The sequence below is a fragment of the Vipera ursinii genome (assembly GCF_947247035.1).
Source record: "Vipera ursinii genome assembly, chromosome: 1".
Lineage (NCBI taxonomy): Eukaryota > Metazoa > Chordata > Lepidosauria > Squamata > Viperidae > Vipera > Vipera ursinii.
Window position 1 is genome coordinate 287155805 of NC_139512.1, and position 19376 is coordinate 287175180.

Here is a 19376-nt window from a genome sequence, read left to right on the forward strand (position 1 = left end):
CTTTCTGCTTTGCCCTCTATTTCGTAGATTTATGGCTTGTACCGAGTATTGTGGTATTTTTGGCTCTACCTTTATTGATCCTCAGAACTCCTCAATCAAAACCAGCCATAGTAGTTTGTAGCCTCTATGGAGCAGTTGTTAGCCACCTCTTATCAGCAAAGTCAAGATGCAGAATAATCATTTCAGCCAGATTATCCTGGCACTTTTTGTGATACCTAAGTTCGTTTTTGCCTTAGTCAGCATTTATTGGTTGAAATGCCAAGCACTGAATGTGACACTCCACACCTTTGTGGAATAAGTGGTCATAACTGTTGAGTCATTATAAAACTACCCGTTTATCTAGATATAATTTGTATATTGTTTCACAATTGAATTTCGATTATAAGAAATGTTAAGTCTAATGTGGTAAGACTTGCAGCAGAAGAAATACCGGAAAGTATATACACTTGCATATATCACCTTTGTCAATATATTTCTGTGTTTCCAGTCTGACCTTTCTCCTCTGTGTGTGCCTATGTATTTGTGTTGGTATGTGTTTGTGTATGTTTCTCATATTATAGACCATTGGAGATTGTGCTCTGTAAGATGCAGCATATAGATATTTATATTATTTATTTATTGCCTTACATCTTATATTTATCAGCAAGATTATTCAGGGTAGATCCACACTAAATATGCAATTCTGCTCCTTAAGGCCTCCCATTCATGTAAAGAGAGAGGTATTTTTTTTGCATATGGCTCCTTTTTCTTTTCATCTCCCCATGTTCCTGATAAGCTATCCCAAATGATAGGCTAGCCACAGGGTTGCAGGGAGCAGTTGTTAAGATAGCTACTCTCTTAATGCATTCAGAGAATTTTCTAGATCAGAGTTTCTCCCCACAAATGAAGCACTGGCTTGGATTAGATCAAAATAATGCCCTTCCCTTCCTTCTCCTGCCCTCTCCCCCATCCAGCTCCCCCCTTCCCCCTTCCTTTGAATTAATCATAGCACCCTGTATTTCTTCTGTAATGATTTATAGTATCTTTATGAAATGATGTATTCTAGCACAACTATGGGAGAGTGATACTCAATAAACTATAAATCACCAGAAGGGAATGGTCTCTGTCTTAGATGCTTAATTTTTTTCCAATTTCATCATTTCTTCAGTTCTATTCACTTCAACTAAAAAGAGAAAGATTTAAAGCTAAGGCTTTAAAAAAAAATCCCCATAGATAAGTGAAATTTTCAATTACATGGAAAGAAAATAGTTTTTTGGGCTCTAAAAAGATGAAATGCATGAAGATCTTTTAATACCGTTGAAGTAACATTGCAACTTCATTGAAATGATGTTTTAGTTATGTTTTGACGTGCTTCCTTACAAAAATATTTTACAGAAAGAGATTTAAACAAGACAACAAAATTTTTGAATACCGGTAATCATGGCAGAAAATCAGCATCAATGCTTTGTTCCTATCTACTTTTTGTTACTTTTAAAACATACAATAATGCTCAGACATAGCTATCCTCAATAGTAGCTTGAGGAGTGAAAATACATAATGCATTTTGATCTTACATTCTGATTAAAAAACTATTTATGCTTCAGAATAAGTTTCTGGATAAAAATGTGATTGATTTGCGACCTAGTCACCTACATATTTATTTGGAATAAAACTATTTAACTGATTAATTTAATTAAATTATTCATAGATAAATGAATATAGGAACTTCTGTTTGTTAGATTAGGGGCTTCCTCTCATTCACTAAAAACAATCCTTTCTTGTCCTTCGTGTTTAGGTTTTCAGTGACGGATAGCCACAAGTCCTCGTTAATTAAATCTCTTCTACATACTTGTATGAGTTCTTTACATTAGATCAGCGTATCTCAAACTTGGCAACTTTAAGATGTGGGGACTTCAACTTCCAAAATTCTCCAGCTAGCCCTGGCTGGAAGATTCTGGGAGTTGAAGTCCACATATCTTAAAATTGCCAAATTTAAGGAACACTACATTAGATAGAATTTTTATGGCACCATATGCCTATGCAACTGTTTCAGTTTGTACATAATTTGGCCACTATTTTTTCAGATTTGATATTTCTTGAGGAGTGTCATACAGTTGACTTAGATTTGTTTTGGTCTTATGGGGCTCTATGCAACTTTTATTATAATTTTAATTTTTCTCGCAGTAGACTATTATACTAAAGTTAAGGGTCAGCTAGAATCAATTATATCTTGATATTTAGCATAGCAATTTATTGGAATTCTGCATAGTAATCTAAAATATTTTAAGCAGTCATTGTTTACTAGCTAATTTTTAGTTAGAATTACAAAATATAAAAATGAAATATAAAATGTGAAAGTTACACAATCTGACCTTTACATGTTGTATAAATCTGTATTTTATTAAATAGGTGCTGATGGAATTTTTCAGTCATAAAGTTTGTTGTTTAAGAATCATGAGCTGGCTATATTAAGCAATTCCTATGTTATATCATAGCATGTTGCTTTGCTGAACTGCAACACTTTTAATCTGTCACTTCTGATCATGATGGCTGAGGTTTTGCAAGTTGTAATTCAGCAACATGTGCTGGGCCACAAAGTTTCCTGAATATTCTCCTTCAGATAATATGAACAGGTCATCCCCAAATAGCACGCAGGCTTTTGAGAAAAAGAATATATATAAACCATAAATTCTGTGTTGATTAAAGTCTACACTGAAAAATCTACTCTAAAACCTATTTTGTCAGATGTATGATAAAAATGATGATTGATATTATACCACCATGTCTATTGTTTTCAATTTTAAGTTGCCATAGAGCCCTCTGGTATGGAAAATTATATAGCAAAGATGTTAGGAAAACTCCTCAACTTAAATGGTTGGGATTTTTATTCAGGAAAAAGAAATGGAAAAGCAAAAGCTCCTGTACCAGCAAGCAAGACTCCATGATCGGGGGGCTGCAGAAATGGTCCTCCAGACAATTAGTGCCAGCAAAGGTAAGTTAACCTTATTTATTTTCTCCCAAGGACTTTTCTGCTGATGTAACATTTCCCAGTGGAGAATTTCACTGAAATGTACATAAAACGGTTATGGAAAGACAGTTATGTTAGGACTGCAACAAAGTGAGAAAGAGATAGATGATAGATATTGTGTATAGTACTTGGGCTGCTGAAATATTTACTCAGTTGCTGCTCATAAGCATAAAATGAACACACTGCTGGAATTATTGAAATTAATGCTAGCACTAGTTTGACCCTAATGATTCAGTCCAGAGCTCCTTATCTGCATGCATGCATGGTTGGACAGATTGAACAGAAAATACTAAGTTGGAAAATAGATTTTTTAAATTCGTATCTGATGGATGAAACAGAGGATACTGAAAGAAAAATTTAGAAAGCTATTTGTAATATACATACATATAAAAAGGTATAGGTTCCCCCGCACATGCGTGCTAGTTGTTTCCAACTCTAGGGGCCGGTGCTCATCTCCATTTCAAAGCCGAAGAGCCAGCGTTTGTCCGAGGACGTCTCCGTGTGGCCAGCATGACTAGACACCAAAGGCGCACGGAACGCTGTTACCTTCCCACCATAGTGGTCCCTATTTTTCTACTTGCATTTTTATGTGCTTTCGAACTGCTAGGTTGGCAGAAGCTGGGCCGAGTAACAGGCGCTCACTCTGCTACGCGGCACTCAGGATTCGACCTGCCAAACTGCCGATCTTCTGATCGACAAGCTCAGCGTCCTAACCCACTGAGCCACCTCGTCCCTTACATACATACATACATATAGATATATATACACTCAAATGCACATATTTTAAACGTTGGGATTGTTTTATAAGAGAGAAAGTAGCTGTATATGTACTGTATATGTATATATGCATATGCATACATATGTGTAAATAAAATATTTGCTTTGCAGGTGAAATGGGACCAATGGTTGCAGCCACCCTCAAACTTGGGATTGCTGTCTTGAATGGAGGAAATTCAACTGTTCAGCAGGTAACTTTTCTGACATTTAAAGTGAATTACTTCCTTTCAGTGACAAGGATTTTTGGATCTATATAAGGCAGACATGTCAAACACAAGGCCCGGGGGCCGGATCCGGCCCACAAAGTGGTTTCATGTGGCCCGCGAAGCCATCCTGGAAACAGTGAGGGAATGGCCCAAACTGCCTTGGCCCTGGCCCAGAGACCCTCCTTCTGCCAGAGACCCTCAGATCTGTCCCACTCCTCCCCAGGCCCCCATAGGCACCTTTGATGCGAACGATGTAGAGCTGGCCACGCCCACCCAGTAGGCCATACGTACTCTAGCCACGCCCACCCAGTAGGCGACGCCCACCCTGGCCATACCCACCCGGCCCCCTGAGGGCAACCGCAATGCTGATGCGGCCCTCAATGAAATTGAGTTTGACACCCCTGATATAATGCATATTTTGCTGATGACTGAAGTTGATTAACTCAATAGTGGCTGGCCTCTTTCTAAGGAATCAGAATATTAGCTTTTTAAAAGATTTCTTGTCTTCCTTTATGCTAAAATAGATATTGATCAGAAAATGTCCTTTCCGGTTATGATGCTGTAAGTCTGGAATACCATCTCCAGAAAATTCTATCTGGCACCATTTTTTTTTGCCAGATGCCTTTTTACTTTAATCTTGGAGTCTACACTTTTCTTTTAAAAGCCTTAAGTCCTTGGTGTTGTTAGTTATGAAGTCATGTCTGCTCCTCACAACTCCATGGACAACATTCCTCCAGGCCTTCCTGTCCTCTACCATCTTCTGGAGTCCATTTAAGCTCACACCTACTGCTTCAGTGACTCTATCCAGCCACCTCATTCTCTGTCATCCCCTTCTTCTATTGCCCTCAATCTTTCCCAGCATTAGGCTCTTCTCCAGTGAGTCCTTCCTTCTCATTAGGTGGCCAAAGTATTTGAGTTTCAACTTCAGGATCTGGCCTTCTAAAGAGCAGTCAGAGTTGATCTCTTCTAGGACTGACCAGTTTGATCGCCTTGCAGTCCAAGGGACTCGCAGGAGTCTTCTCCAGCACCATAGTTCAAAGGCCTCAATTCTTTGGTGCTCAGCCTTTCTTAAATCCTTAGTTTCAGTTTTTTAATATTGTTTTGCTGAGATTATACTGTGTTTTTTATATTGAATTGTATGCTTCTATTGTCATTACAATGGTAGTTATTGCATTGTGGATTATTAAATGACCTCAGGGCATCACTGTTATTACTGCTGCTACCTGTAAAAGTGCTACACTTGCCAGCCTGTTGAGGTTGTTGATCACAAGTCAATCAAAGTTTGCCCATGGATACAAACATGTAAGGGCACAAGGCTTTCAATCTGATTGAACCAATTTGCATCTAACTTTAAACAATCAAAATTAATGCCAGGGTTAGGGGGAAAGAAGGTGAAGAAGGTAGCAAGAAGCAATTGCGGCATTAGCATTAGGAAAATTGAAGGAGAAATCAGAAAGGATGTAGAGCAGACATGTCAAACTCGCGATGTCACGTGACACCATGTGACATATCAGAACTTTTTTCCTATTGCTGGCAATGGGGTGGGCGTGGTTTCCTCATGATGCATCTAGCCCATGGGCTGGCAGTTTGACACCCCTGATGTAGAGAGAGACCTAAGGGTGTCAAACTCAATTTCATTGAGGGCCACATCAGCATTGTGGTTACCCTCGGGGGGCTGGGTGGGTGTGGCCAGGGTGGGCATGGCCTACTGGGTGGGTGTGGCTGGAGTGCGTATGGCCTACTGGGTGGGCATGGTCAGCTCATCATCATTTGTGTCAAGGGTGCCTATGGGGGCCTGGGCAGGAGTGGGACAGATCTGAGGGCCTCTGGCAGAAGGAGATGGGACCAGGGAAGTGCCAAGGCATGGTCCACCGGAGGAGTCTCACTGTTCCTCTCAGGCCATTGGGGGGGCTGGACGGTGGCATGGAGGTCAAATGCCTAGCCCAGCCCTCAAGCACCCACGGCATAAGCCCAGCCCCACTTCCCCAAGGGGGTGCCCACCTGCATTTACCTGCTCCTCAAGGCTGCTGCTGCTGTGCTTGCTCTCCTTAGCCAGGTTGCTCATAATGGGTACGAGGGCAAAATCAAGAGGGAGGCCCATTCCCTCTCCATGTGAGGAGACCTGGCTTTGTATCCAAAGTTTCCTTAGCAATAGGGAGACCCCCCAGCATAGGCCAGGAGGAGGGGTCAAGGGGATGGTGAAAGGGCAGCTGGGCAGGACTAAGGTAGGACTTCCCTCAGACCTTCCCTCTCCTTCCTTCCTTCGAAAGAACAGAGTGGTGGGAAAATATTTGAGATGGGGGAGGGAGAAAAACAGGCAAGAAACACAGCTGGGGAAGTGTCATCCATGAGGAATGAAGAAATGCACCATTGCCTGGAAATGGCCAGCACATGGCCCTCGCCTACTTCACATATCCGGCTTGGTGGGCTCTATGGGAGGGGATGCCATGAGCAGCGTTAGAGTCAATGTTACCTAGTCAATGCTGCCTAGCCCCTAGCCTGCCCGGTTTTGGCAGGTAGCGGGGCGCTTTCTACACAGTGCCGAGAGGCTGAGCTGGGTGGCATGAATCTGAAGAGAAGCACAACGCTGCCCAACCCCTAGCCTGCCCAAAGTAGACAGGGCCATACGCTGGCTACTTCCAGGCGATGGTGCATTTCTTCATTCCTCACAAAGGGTGATACCTCCCAGGGGGCAGTGCCGACACGGCACGGGCCAGTCCCTCACTGTTTCCAGATGGCCTTGTGGAGCTAAGACTGAATGTATTTCAGCATAGATGACCACCACGAAATTGTACATTGGCTCCTGGCCAGCCTGGGCTGGGGCCAAGACAGCAGGGGCCGTTCCCTTACTGTTTCCAGGATGGCTTCGCGGGCCACATGAAACCACTTCGCGGGCCGCATCTGGCCCCCGGGCCTTGTGTTTGACATGTCTGACCTAGATCCTCTTACTTGCCTCCTTAAGAACTGGCAATATTACTGTCTACAACTGTGGATTAAATTTTTAGGATGTTATGTCAAGAAGCAAAAAAAAAATGATCTACTTTGTATCTGTATTTATACCAAATGTTTTATTCTAGAAAATGCTTGACTATCTCAAGGACAAAAAAGATGTAGGCTTCTTTCAAAGCCTTGCTGGTCTTATGCAGTCTTGCAGGTAAGAGAAAAAATAGTACATTTTCAAATCCTATATTATATATTATCATGAGTTGCCCAGAGCAAGTAAGGAATGGAAAAGCATAGAAAGCTTTATAATGAATAATGGAATGAATGAATAAGCAAACAATTGAATAAATATTTCAATACAGACTTTGATTTTCCTGGGTTTGTTGTCTTACATTGAGTAGGTTTGAATGCCTAATAGGTTTGAATCCTTCTATTAGTTTGAAAAGTAAAGCAAAAAAAAGTGAACAAGCTACAGTACAAAGAGTTGAACAAAGAGTAATATGCCCAATGACTTTCAAAATTACTGAATATCAATATGCTTCATTGATTTTTTTAAAACACAGGCTTGTCTTATTTTGTAGGATGTAATATTCTGATGGGTGGAATTAGTGTTGGAATATAGATGCCAAAATATTGGCTGAGGGGAAATTCCCCCAATGCAGTGTAGGTTGAAAGATATTTTTTTCTTTTCAACTTTTCAGAAACACTTCTCTTCAATGCATATGTAATTGTAAACTATTTATTACTTTAATGTCCTGTAGCACACTCATTTCTTTAATTTCTATGCTAAGCAGTCCAAAGATTGGGATGGGGACATAGAGATTTCTCACTAAATTTTCTCTAAATGTATTTATTTATTTTAAAAAATTAGATAACTTCCAAATTTGAAAAATATGACTTACAAAAACAACAGTCAACAATTAACAAACCCATCAATCAGTAATACATTCAATAATAGATGTATATTCCCATTGTTAGAGAAGATATTTTTTATAATTGTGTCTAGCTAGTTTATTGCTATGATATTGCAGTTAGACTATTATATTTTGTGCTCAGTGGCACATCACATGGGTAGTTATAACTGTACAATTGAAGCTGCCCTTTTATGTGTTTACTTATAGAGGGTCAGTGCGGTGGCTCAGTGGTTAAGATGCTGGGCTTGTTGGCTGGAAAGCTGGCAGCCCAGGTTCGAGACCCCAGCACCACATGATGGGGTGAGCTCCCATCCTTGCCCCGGCTCCTGCCAACCTAGCAGTTCAAAAGCATGCAAATGCAAGTAGATAAATAGGTGCCACTTTGGTGGGAAGGTAACAGTACTCAGTGATGTCATGCTGGCCACATGACCATGGAAATGTTTTCAGACAGCGCTGGCTCAGTGGCCTTGAAACAGAGATGAGCACCCACCTCTATAGTCGGCAATGATTAGTGGAGTAAAATCCACAGGGAATCCTTTTATAGAGAGTGGAACACCATTATGACTTGTATTCTTTATCCTAAAAAAGACTGGGCAATTTGCCTATTGAATCCTACAAAGGGTCCAGTGTGTGTTGTGAAGGTAGGAAATGCAGATGAGCCTCCGATTTGCTTATTAGAACTAATTCTATATTTAAAAAGGTCCTCCTTGTACAGTGTCAGAAAAAGACCATTTCCAAAGAAGATTTTGTTTACTTTAAGCATGACCTATGAAGGTTTGAATCTTAAATATTTTCTTAATGGTAAAGTTCCTGTCTTTACCTTTAGGAAAAAGAAAGAATGATGTGACTCCTCTTTGCTGAGCCAAATAAATGTTTCTGTTATACAGTGAAATGCATTCACACTTTACTGGTATGAACTCAGTTACATAAAGTGTAAATGCACAGAAATGTCTTGCTTACAATTTCCAGCAAAAATTGAATATTTGTGATTTATGTATGTTTCATTATAGTGTTCTTGACCTAAATGCTTTTGAACGTCAGAATAAAGCAGAAGGCCTTGGAATGGTAACAGAAGAAGGATCAGGTATAGTTTTCTTTACCAAAAGGTTTTGTGACTGGCCCCTTTAAAGTCACTAAATAAAAATAATTATAACCAGTTTATCTTTATTTGTGACTACACAACCCATGACTTGCTGGGTCATTATTACCGAGACATTTCCTTACCAGATTATTCAGTATCCTCTAATATACCTGAAAAGTTCTTAAAAATTCAGAGTTTTATTCAGAGACATATCTGCCTTGAAAGTGGCTCATACTGTATAGCACAGTCAAACATCAGAAGTTGATCTCAGGAAATATTTTATGGCATTTTGCATTATGTCATAGAATGCTCCATGATATTTTATGTTATAGGTCCCAGATTTGGACACATTATGTTTGCCCAATTTAGTTACCTTGGTTGAAAAGGTTTTGCCCTATAATGCAGCATTTTGCCCAGTTAAACATTACAGACATGAATATTTAGTACTATATAAACAAGACATCATTGGTCATCATTTTAGAGATATTTCCTCATCTAAACATAAACAGAATGACCAAGGGCAAAAAAGCAGTGGACAGATTTCCAATTTCCTGCTGGCTTGACTGTGGCTAACCACTCTATGGTAGCCAATGGTGGGACTGATATATCCAGTTTCTGGAGTGCTAGGGTGGGACCAGTGTTGAATCTTTGGGTGGCAGCATAGCAGCATTGAAGCGAGCATAAACATGCCAAATTTCAATCCCATGGCAGGCATGGATCCTGGATTTTGTATTCATTCTGTAAATTAGCACATTTGAGGTAACTTAGTACAAAAATTGTTGCCCTATGATGCATTGTTTCGTTCATTTAAAGGTTACAAACCCAAAATTTTAGTAGTGTATTAAATTATAATAGATTATAGGCCAGCTGTCAACAGAACAACTAGTCCACAATAAGAAATATCACGGACAGAATAAAAACTTAAAAGAATTTAAAAAAAAAACAACTTTCATAAAAATCTTAGACAACTTGTTAGCCTTCCAAAGAAATTGGCCACTTCTGCAGACACGTTGGCCAAAGTAAAATGAGTTTTCCCTATACCAGATTAATCCGGCTAGTTTAACAACAGAAGGTGATTAAGTCTGAGCACCTTGAAGTATAAAATGAGCAGCACAGTAAGTCAAAGCAAATTTCATATCCCCCAACTGGCAAGAAAATAATCTCTCTCGGACAGGAGTATCCCTCTTCTACTAGCATAGGTGGCAGAATATTAAATCTTGCTAGTGTGTGGCACATATGAGACAATGATTGTAAATGAATTGACTTCCTCCCAGGTAATCTCCTCGATAGGCAGGACAGCCATAACAAATTATGCACACTTTGTTGGCTGAAATTTCGAATCCTATTTATTTATGGATTTGTTAAGTTCACTCCACAAAGACTCTGAATGCCATACAATAAGTCTAAGTCTATAAAGTATAACCTGTTTATAATTAATATATCTCTCTGAGATTAATCAATGCAAAACTTGTGACATACAGTATATATATTCAATTCTGAAATAAAATTATATATCACAAAAAGATGAATTTTCTATGAAACATTTGTGCTTTAAAGTGATTTAAATGCTGTTTTTGAATTTCTGTTGTTTAAAACAGAGAACTGGTGGCATTCCAGATGTAGCAGGACAGCAGTCTTGGAATTCCTTAACCTCATTTCATGGGCTAGTAGAAATAGGTTCAGCAACATCTGGAGGACCACCAATTCTTTATTCTTGATTTTTTTTTAAAAAAAGAAAAAGTATCAGAACTTTTGATTTTGAACCAGTTCATCTTTTCTATCTTTTGATCAGCTTTTCCACTGTTATTATTTTATTCTTTAAATCTTTTGCTTCCATCTAGAATCATTTGTGTATTTTCTCTGTGACTAGTTGTTTGTTTGTTTGTTTATTAAATTTATTTGCTGCCCATCTGGGCAGCTTATAGCATTAAAACCTCTGTTCTTTCTATTCATTCACAATGATAATTTCTTCTATTATATACTTTAGCAAATCCTTTCATGTTTATTCTTCAAAATAAGGGGAAAAACCTAACTGTTTACTATTCTGCTAGGCAAGTTAATATATTTTAGCAATTTCACTGCAATCATTTCCAACTTATTTTGATTAGCTTAGTGTTTTCATCAAGTTAAAGGAAGACAAACTTTTAAAGCTTTTTAAAATACTAAGTTATTGATTCTGTGTATTTTTGTCCTTAATTATTCCAGTATTTATTTTAACATTTTTATTTCTTTTTAATCTTCTGATTGGAAGATAGCTGTTATAAGTAAATTTTGGTATTCCGGTTATCCATTGATTTGCTTCGTTTGGTTGATTATCAAAAATTGTTTTCAAGAATGGAAATGTATTTTTCATTCGCATATATTTTTCTACAGCTGTTCATAGTAAGATTTTCATTGAAGAAGTTTATTTTCCTTTGGAAACAGGCATATATTATAAAAGAATACAACATGCATCTTTCTCTTTTTTCCTTTGTTCCTCTGTTCAACTATTATTCTGATATCAAAATATTTTTATTCTCTCTTTACATTTTTATGTATTTACGTAAATTGGACTTTTGATTTGATTCATGGAGAATTAAGTTATCGGAAACAATGCTAAATATATTTTTTAAACTCTGAAACAAGTTCTCACTTTTTTCTTTTTTCCCATTTTCTTTTCTTTGAAATCAATGTCCTGTCCTCCCCTACCTCAGTCATCACTCATGAGCGTGGTAATTATTACACATCAATTGACTTTCTTTTTTCCTGTTGTAAGCTTCGTGTCAGCACTGTACAGCTCCTGAACACCATGCAGCATGCAGTTTGTTTTTATTTTTAGAATATCAAAGTAGGATTATTACTTTTATTATGATCATGGTTGTATTCTTCGAAGTTCCATTTGTATGCCAACTTTCCCCACATCTTTGTTTTTTCCTCCCTTTCTCAGGATATGCACAGTATCTGGCACACTAGATGTAAGAGCAGCAAGCTTTTTGATTTTACTCTTTTTTTTCTGCTTCATTTGGTGGTGTTATTTTCTTAGTGGGCCAAGTATTTGTGATGGTTGGTTGTAAATAAAATGTGTGCATATGACATTAAAATCCACCATGTGCTGTGGTCTTCCTGTAGCATTTCTGTCGTGTATTTAATGTGGCTTTATGGCTGCATTAGTTTGTGCAAACATAGGAAATCAGTGGAGGATCCAGACTTGTCTTTGGTGGTGGGGGAGAGAGGGGATGTTTTGTGATAAAGTTATATTTTCACTATAAACATTTAACATAATTAATGCATGATAGCCAGTTTTAACTGTATTGATGAAACTCTTTTTCAACATTTCTTGGTGTTAATATGTTTCACTGAGTCCTAATCTCAAATCATAAATTCTTTCACTAGAGGTAAATTCTAGTAGACCTGACATGGTTCCTAGTCTGTAATTAATAAGAGAGGTAAAAAGTAAGTGTGTGAGAATCTGTTCTGTAAGGGAAACTTCTATATATAACTCAATCATTCCTTGTTCTTATAAAATCATCTCCATTTAGGTAAAACAAGTTTCAGTAGCAAAGCTAAGCCCTACCCACAACTGAGCACTCTGCAGATAAAGATAAAGCCTTTGAAATTTCATTGATTTTAATTAGAGAGTTCATTATAATGCTACATTTGACTGGTTGAAAAAAAATCCATTAAATTTGAAGTGTTATTTAAACTTCAAAATTCTCCAGTCAACTGTCTATAAAATAAATAGCCTATGAAATTAAAAATGCATAATTCTCATCTATTTTTCAACTATCAATGATAATAATATTACTATAAACTGTGAACTATTGTAAAATACAAGAATGACATTATTTAAATAGAGTTACTATAAACGGAGAGCCAATTTGCTGTATGGTTAAAGCATCACAGAAGGAGCTAGAAGACTGTGAATTCTGCTCCCACTTTAAACTTGAAGCCAGCTGGATGACATTAGGCCAGTCATTGTCTCTCAGCCCTAGGAAGGTAGGAAATCCTGCCAAAAAACCTGCAGGTACTAGTCAAGAAGTGGCCAGGAGTCAATACTTTGAATGGATGTGACTGTGTACATATACACATAGGCAGATCCACACACACAAGATTTTTAACTAATAAGTATAATTTTTACATACATAATGTTTTTGCATGAATAGTTTTCCTTATTGCTTTAAATGCTTTAACGTTGGAAAGAGGGTATGGGATGCATAAACAGGAATGCCGCTTATAGCACAGCATATTATCACATGTATTGGTTGATAATTATGGTAGTGCTTTCTAAGCAATTTCCTTCATTATCCAAAACCGTTGTCAGAAAGTCCATTTTACCCAATGTAGATAAAATACTTTAAGTGTATTTAAATGTTCCTCTAATGATTTGGCACTCAGTTTGTGTGTTTTTCACTCAAAAACCAAACCAAACCAAACCACCTACTTGTACCCAATTTGGGGTAATTTACCCAGGTTTGGAAAGCACCGATTAATGGGCTCCAGTAATAATAAACTGGAAGGCAAAGAAGTAAAGGATATGAAGATCAATGTAGTCCATTGAACTGCTTCTTCCCTCAGACAGGGTCATTATCTTCAATTGTTCCATGGCAATGATTGTTGAAGTGGAGACAGATAGAGAGAGAGAGAAGGAAATATTTATTTTTCCCCTAATTATTATTTCTAGCATTAATAGTTGACATTTTTTGTAAACTACCCTGGTAGTATCTGAAAGGTGGCCTATCAATAATAATAATAATTACCAGCAGGTAAACCATTGGTTATTGCAACATGCACTAAACATTTTCTTAAAATGGAAACTATGAAGATTCTAGATAGTATGTTATTGTTACCTTTTTAAAGTTGAGAGATATTTTAAACACTTAAGCAATGGAATAGAATATATCTTACTGGTTTTGGGAAGAGGTTATACCTTGTTTGTTTAAAACTATGGATTTTTTTCCTTCTAGATGATAAAATAGGTATTTCAAACAATCTTAAATATTGGCCTGTTAACTGGTTCAAGATTGATCATAGGTTGTGTCTTTTTTATTGTTCACTGTACCAACAATCTCTTTATTCTGATCCTCACTCACTGTGGCCAAGCTTCATGTTCTTAATGCTGGACCCCCCACTGGTAAAACATTGACAGATCTTTACCAGATATGTATCTGATTTGTTTTTGTGATGTATTAAATGTTGCGTTTTTATGTGTTATGTTTTATTTGTTATGGTTATTAATGGAAAAAGGTTCAAAACCAAAGGTGTAAATCGATTTACATTAATTTCTTACATTTTCATTTCCTCCTTACAATTTAAATAATGTTTCCATAGACCGTGATAAGCTTGAAAGTGCATTTCCCCCCCTCTCCTTTCAGTTTAAAAGTTATTTTTCTGATGTTTTGTTTCTTTGTTTTACATAATCTGGATTATATTGATGTTTGTCACAAAGATACCAAAGATAAAGCTTTAAATGTTAAAATAATTTGAAATGACTCATAATTTTAATCCATTATATATATAATTAATACAAGAAATATATTGACTAAGATGAAATAGGGTACATATTCCACTGAGTTCAAGTGGATATATTTTTTTATTGTTATTTCAGCCTAAACTGGAAAGAGCCAGTTTGACTCATAATATTGCTTTCTATTGTTAGTGTCTCCCATTCCTTGAAAAAGTGGCATAGACCCAGAGCATCAATGATATCCCAAGGACATGCCATGTAAGAAATATTCTGCCACCACTCAATTATTGATAGTGGATTCCCACAGCATTATGCACTGTTTAAGAATGTGTGAGGTTACTGTCAAGAATATGACACATTCTGATCTAGCTGCTATTGGGAAAACACTAAAATAAAGACAAATTGACTGATAGAATATATTTGTTGGTAATTTTTTCAGAAATAGTCTTACAGTAAAGGTACTGAAGGCTGCAGGCTGTTCCTGGAAAATATGTTTCTGCAATTTAAAATGCATTTACAGTAGCAACAGAGCCAGCTATGACTGTATAACCCATGCTAATCAGATTTGCACATGGAATGAAATAATTTTACTTGCCCGTTCTTAAATGTTCTTTGTAATAAGCACAAATGAAATAGAACAACAGTGCAGACACTGAAGTGAACAAAAGACAGAGGGACAAATTCTAAGTCTTCTTAGATTTTATTTACACCTGAGACATTTCAGAAATATGTTCCATTCTCTAGGGCATTTCTGGAATATCATAAATTACTTGATTGGCATGTGGGCAACATTGTAAACACCTTTTTTGTTCACAAATGATATTCTCCCCTCATTATGTATATTATGAAATGTGCATATGATTAACAGTTTTTAATTATTTATAATTATAAGTGTTTAAAACAAAAGTAAGAAGAAGCAACTTGGAAAAAATAATTAGCAGTATAGAAGACCATGATTAGTATGGAGTGGCATTTAGTATATGCATTAAATCCAAATATTCTGTGACCAAAATCTGCTAACAAAAGAAATGGTTAGAAATATTTCCAGAGAATTTCTTCTGCCTTAGGAAGGAGAGATAGTTAATAAACTGCCATTTAAGCACTTTCAAGAACTACACCTACCACCCATTCCTTTTTTTGTACCACACATTACTTTAAAAAAAATTCCCATCTCAAATAGTCCATGACAGAAACAAACATCTGTATGTGTAATAATTCCATTGAACAGTAGCATGAGCACTGGCAATATTTTAACTAAACTGCAATGTGTTAAGAAGCTTTTACTTTACTTATTTTTACTTAAGCCTATATATTCAGACTTCTTCTGAATATATAGCCATTACTGTTGCACACCACACAATACACAAGAGTATGTTTTCTGTACACAGGCCAACCTGTTTATTTATTTGTTTATTTAGTAACTATATAGGCCCCCTATCTTATTTAATAACTCTGAACAGCTTACAATAAAACAATTAAAAACTCTCTTTTTTATAACACTGTAATCCCTTAATTTGGGGTAGAGATGGAGTGACTGGACGGAGCTGAGCGTTTACTGGCCAGATAGTTTATAGTTTATAGATGACCTTCCTGATGCCATGTGGAGTTGGCAGTAGATATTTTTTTCTTTGCATCCTACAAAAGAAACATCTGCTGCTGCCTAGAATTGGACTCTCAACCTTCCGAGTGGAGGTGAACGTCTTCACCAGTAGGCCACCATATCACTTAGTTAAAGAGAGCCTATTTTTTTAATGTTATTTTTGTTCTTTTTATTCTTTAATTAGAAAAGACTAAATAATAGAACAAGAAAAATAACATAAAAATAGTAGTTGAGAAAACTCATAGATGTTCAAGCAAGCCATGGCATATCCTCACTCATGCTGTCAGGGCTCCAGGCTCAATGACAAAGCTCAGTTTTCAATGCCTAGCAAGTTTAATTTCTGGGATACTGATATTCCAGAGGATGGATGCTATGGCAAAAAAGGCTGCATGCCTCTTCTACAGATCTAACAAGACAGGTAGACACCATTGGAGAGACACTGTATTGTCCTTACATAACCCAGTCCCAAGCCATGAAGGCCTTTAAAGGTCTTCTCTCCACCTTGAATTGTGCAGAGAAACATAATGGTAGCCACTGGAGCTCGTGGAGTAGAAGTGTCACACATGCTGAACAAAAAACATAATTGCTTGTGTTACCATATTTTATAACAGCTGAAGTTTCTAAATACTCTTCAATGACAGCTTCATGTAGAATTGGTTGCAGTAACCCATTCAGGAGATGACTTAAGGCATGAATGGCTATGAGCACTCTTATCTTTTTCAAAATAGAGAAACAGGCAATCCTAAAGAATTCAGTATTAAGTTACATTCTTAATTTTCATGAATAGGAACTTAATATTAAAGATATATCATTTTATTTCACTGGCTTCAGTAACTTTCTCCTTAATAAGCATTTTAGAACTAAGCAAATTTTCAGCAAGCTTAATTTAGTTTAGTACAATAGCTCCTGCTTATTCTAGTATCTATCAATAGATTACATCCTTATTTAAGTAATCCATTTTACCTGCATCTAAACATTACATGTTCACAAATTCAAAATTCAAATGAGAGATCATTTCTAAAATGTTGCCAAGCCCATGCTGCTACATTTTTGGTAGATGCGTTTTTAAATTTTACTTTTTTTCTCATAATGAATGAACATTCCTATTTGCGAATAAGGATACTATGGAACTGATTCTGAGAAAATGTTACAAGATGTAAATATATCTACATTTTTAAAGTAACAAGGGCTACATGTGATGTTCTAAAGTTACTTGGCATCTTGCCATGATACTTATTGGTATTGACTTTTCCACAGGAGAAAAGGTGATGCAGGATGATGAATTTACCTGTGACCTCTTCCGGTTCCTTCAGTTGCTCTGTGAAGGTCATAATTCAGGTTTGTTCTCCTCCTCCTCCTCCTCCTATTCCATCCAGTGCTCTAAAATACCAAAATAACAAAGTAAGCTTAATTTTGCAAACCAAATAATGTTTGGTAGGTATAATTAATATATTGAAAAAGTTAAATATATACAAGGAAGCATGTTATGATATAGATAATTTTCAGGAATTCGAGATTGGAACAAATGTTAACTCCATCTCATTTTATTCTCCAAGGTTTTCAAAATTACCTGAGAACTCAGACTGGTAATAATACAACTGTCAACATTATCATATCCACTGTGGATTATTTATTGAGAGTTCAGGTAAAATATCACTCACTGTAAGGTTTCATTAATATTTATGTTATTTTTGCAATAATCAAAATAAATGTGTGGGTGTTAATTAGTAGGTTTTGAAGCCTTTAACTAACCCAGATAAATTTATTCAGTTTCACATTTCAAAGTAATCTAATCTAATCAGTAATCCTCAAACCTATGGGAACTGGAGAACAGTTATACAATATATAAGCATCCATATTTTTCTAAGTTTTCTGAGTGAGCGTGCCTCTACAAAGCAAGAATGTACATATCAGGAAAACTGTACATAAACATGCTTTAAATTTTTTGTTAGATTTATTTCTGAAATTGGATCAAAAAATGTAAAAGTAGAAAAAATGAGAAACCATTTATTTGTAATATTAATCTGTCTCACAGTTTTGGAGAATTTATGAATAATTTCTTCATGATTAACTTATTTGCCAGATGCACATTTTTGAATGAATAGTGAGGCCATATGCTTTATCCTTTTCTTCTTCCATTTTTAGGAATCAATTAGTGATTTCTATTGGTATTATTCTGGAAAGGAAGTTATTGATGAACAAGGACAACGTAATTTCTCTAAAGCTATTCAAGTTGCAAAGCAAGTCTTCAATACTTTGACAGAATATATTCAGGTAAATAAATTACTTTTCCATGCTACTTCACAACCCTCTGACGCATGGACCTCTAAAAGAATCTAATAAATAAATTGGGAATAACATGTTTATCAACAAATGAAGGGGAGCAGGCTCTGGTATGCAGATGGTCACCTCTTAATTTCCACATACTGAGCAATATGAAAATAGTCTCTAATTAAAATGCACCAAAGGTGTATACTACTTAACAGTTTGAAGTAATTCTACCAGACAGATGACTCATTGAAATTGCTTAAGAGTGGTAATTAAGTAACTTAAGTGAATTATCTATCTGCTAGAATTTCTTCCAATTATTAAGTAGTATATACCTTCCTTGGTTAGGTTCTCAGAGTAGAAAGTGATTTTTTATCATGTCAGTCTCTCATACTAACATTCCATGTCTACCATCCTAGAGGGGTGACCTTTTGCACTGTGTATTCCTGTGGTTTTACGCATTAGTCGACCAGGAAGCAGACTACAACTGCTTTCATTCTTATTGGGACTGATCAGGTACACACAGTCATTAAAATTAATACTGAATTCTTAAGCCATTGAGCTCTATCGAATTTAATTATATAGAGTTCCATTCCTGGTAGATGGTTTCGACTACCAAAGATCTAAAACTAATTATAGTGTCTATATTTACATGACAAGTAGAGTAAGGACAAAACCAATTTGTCCCCTTGTTGTTCAAATCTTCAAAAATGAAAGAGGATTGTGACCTTATATTTTATTAATATTTACACTGTATATTCCTGTCTTGCTGTGGGTTTCATGATATTCTTTAAAATTTAGCGATTTTGGGAAATACGAAATTTAAAACCAGTGATATTTTATTTGGAACTCTTAGATCATTTTATGCTGGTCTTTGACCGTAATAAATTATTGATTTGATTTGACTGAAATCATTAATAAAATGATTGCAGAAATTTTTATTATGATTCAAGTATAATCCTCAACCAAATTTTGAATATGATACTTTCTCCCTCGCACAAATTAAACAGGTTTGCTTTAGTGTAGTGCTTATTTCTGACTCTAGATATAAATAGACACATCTAAATGAACCCAACTGTATAATATAATGGCCTTTTATTTGGTTGGGTAAATGCCAATATGAAGTTGCCATTCCTG

At 36.3% G+C, this 19376-nt stretch overlaps 1 protein-coding gene across 1 annotated transcript in view; it reads left to right on the forward strand.

Annotated features, from left to right (window-relative positions):
• Positions 1–19376, forward strand: part of RYR2 (ryanodine receptor 2) — a 329037-nt gene that overhangs the window by 277715 nt on the left and 31946 nt on the right. The window contains exons 80-86 of the mRNA XM_083349904.1: positions 2872–2971; positions 3896–3975; positions 7068–7144; positions 8858–8931; positions 17229–17309; positions 17528–17616; positions 18117–18245. Coding sequence (XP_083206030.1) covers positions 2872–2971; positions 3896–3975; positions 7068–7144; positions 8858–8931; positions 17229–17309; positions 17528–17616; positions 18117–18245 — 630 coding nt within the window. The remainder of the gene's footprint in view (positions 1–2871; positions 2972–3895; positions 3976–7067; positions 7145–8857; positions 8932–17228; positions 17310–17527; positions 17617–18116; positions 18246–19376) is intronic.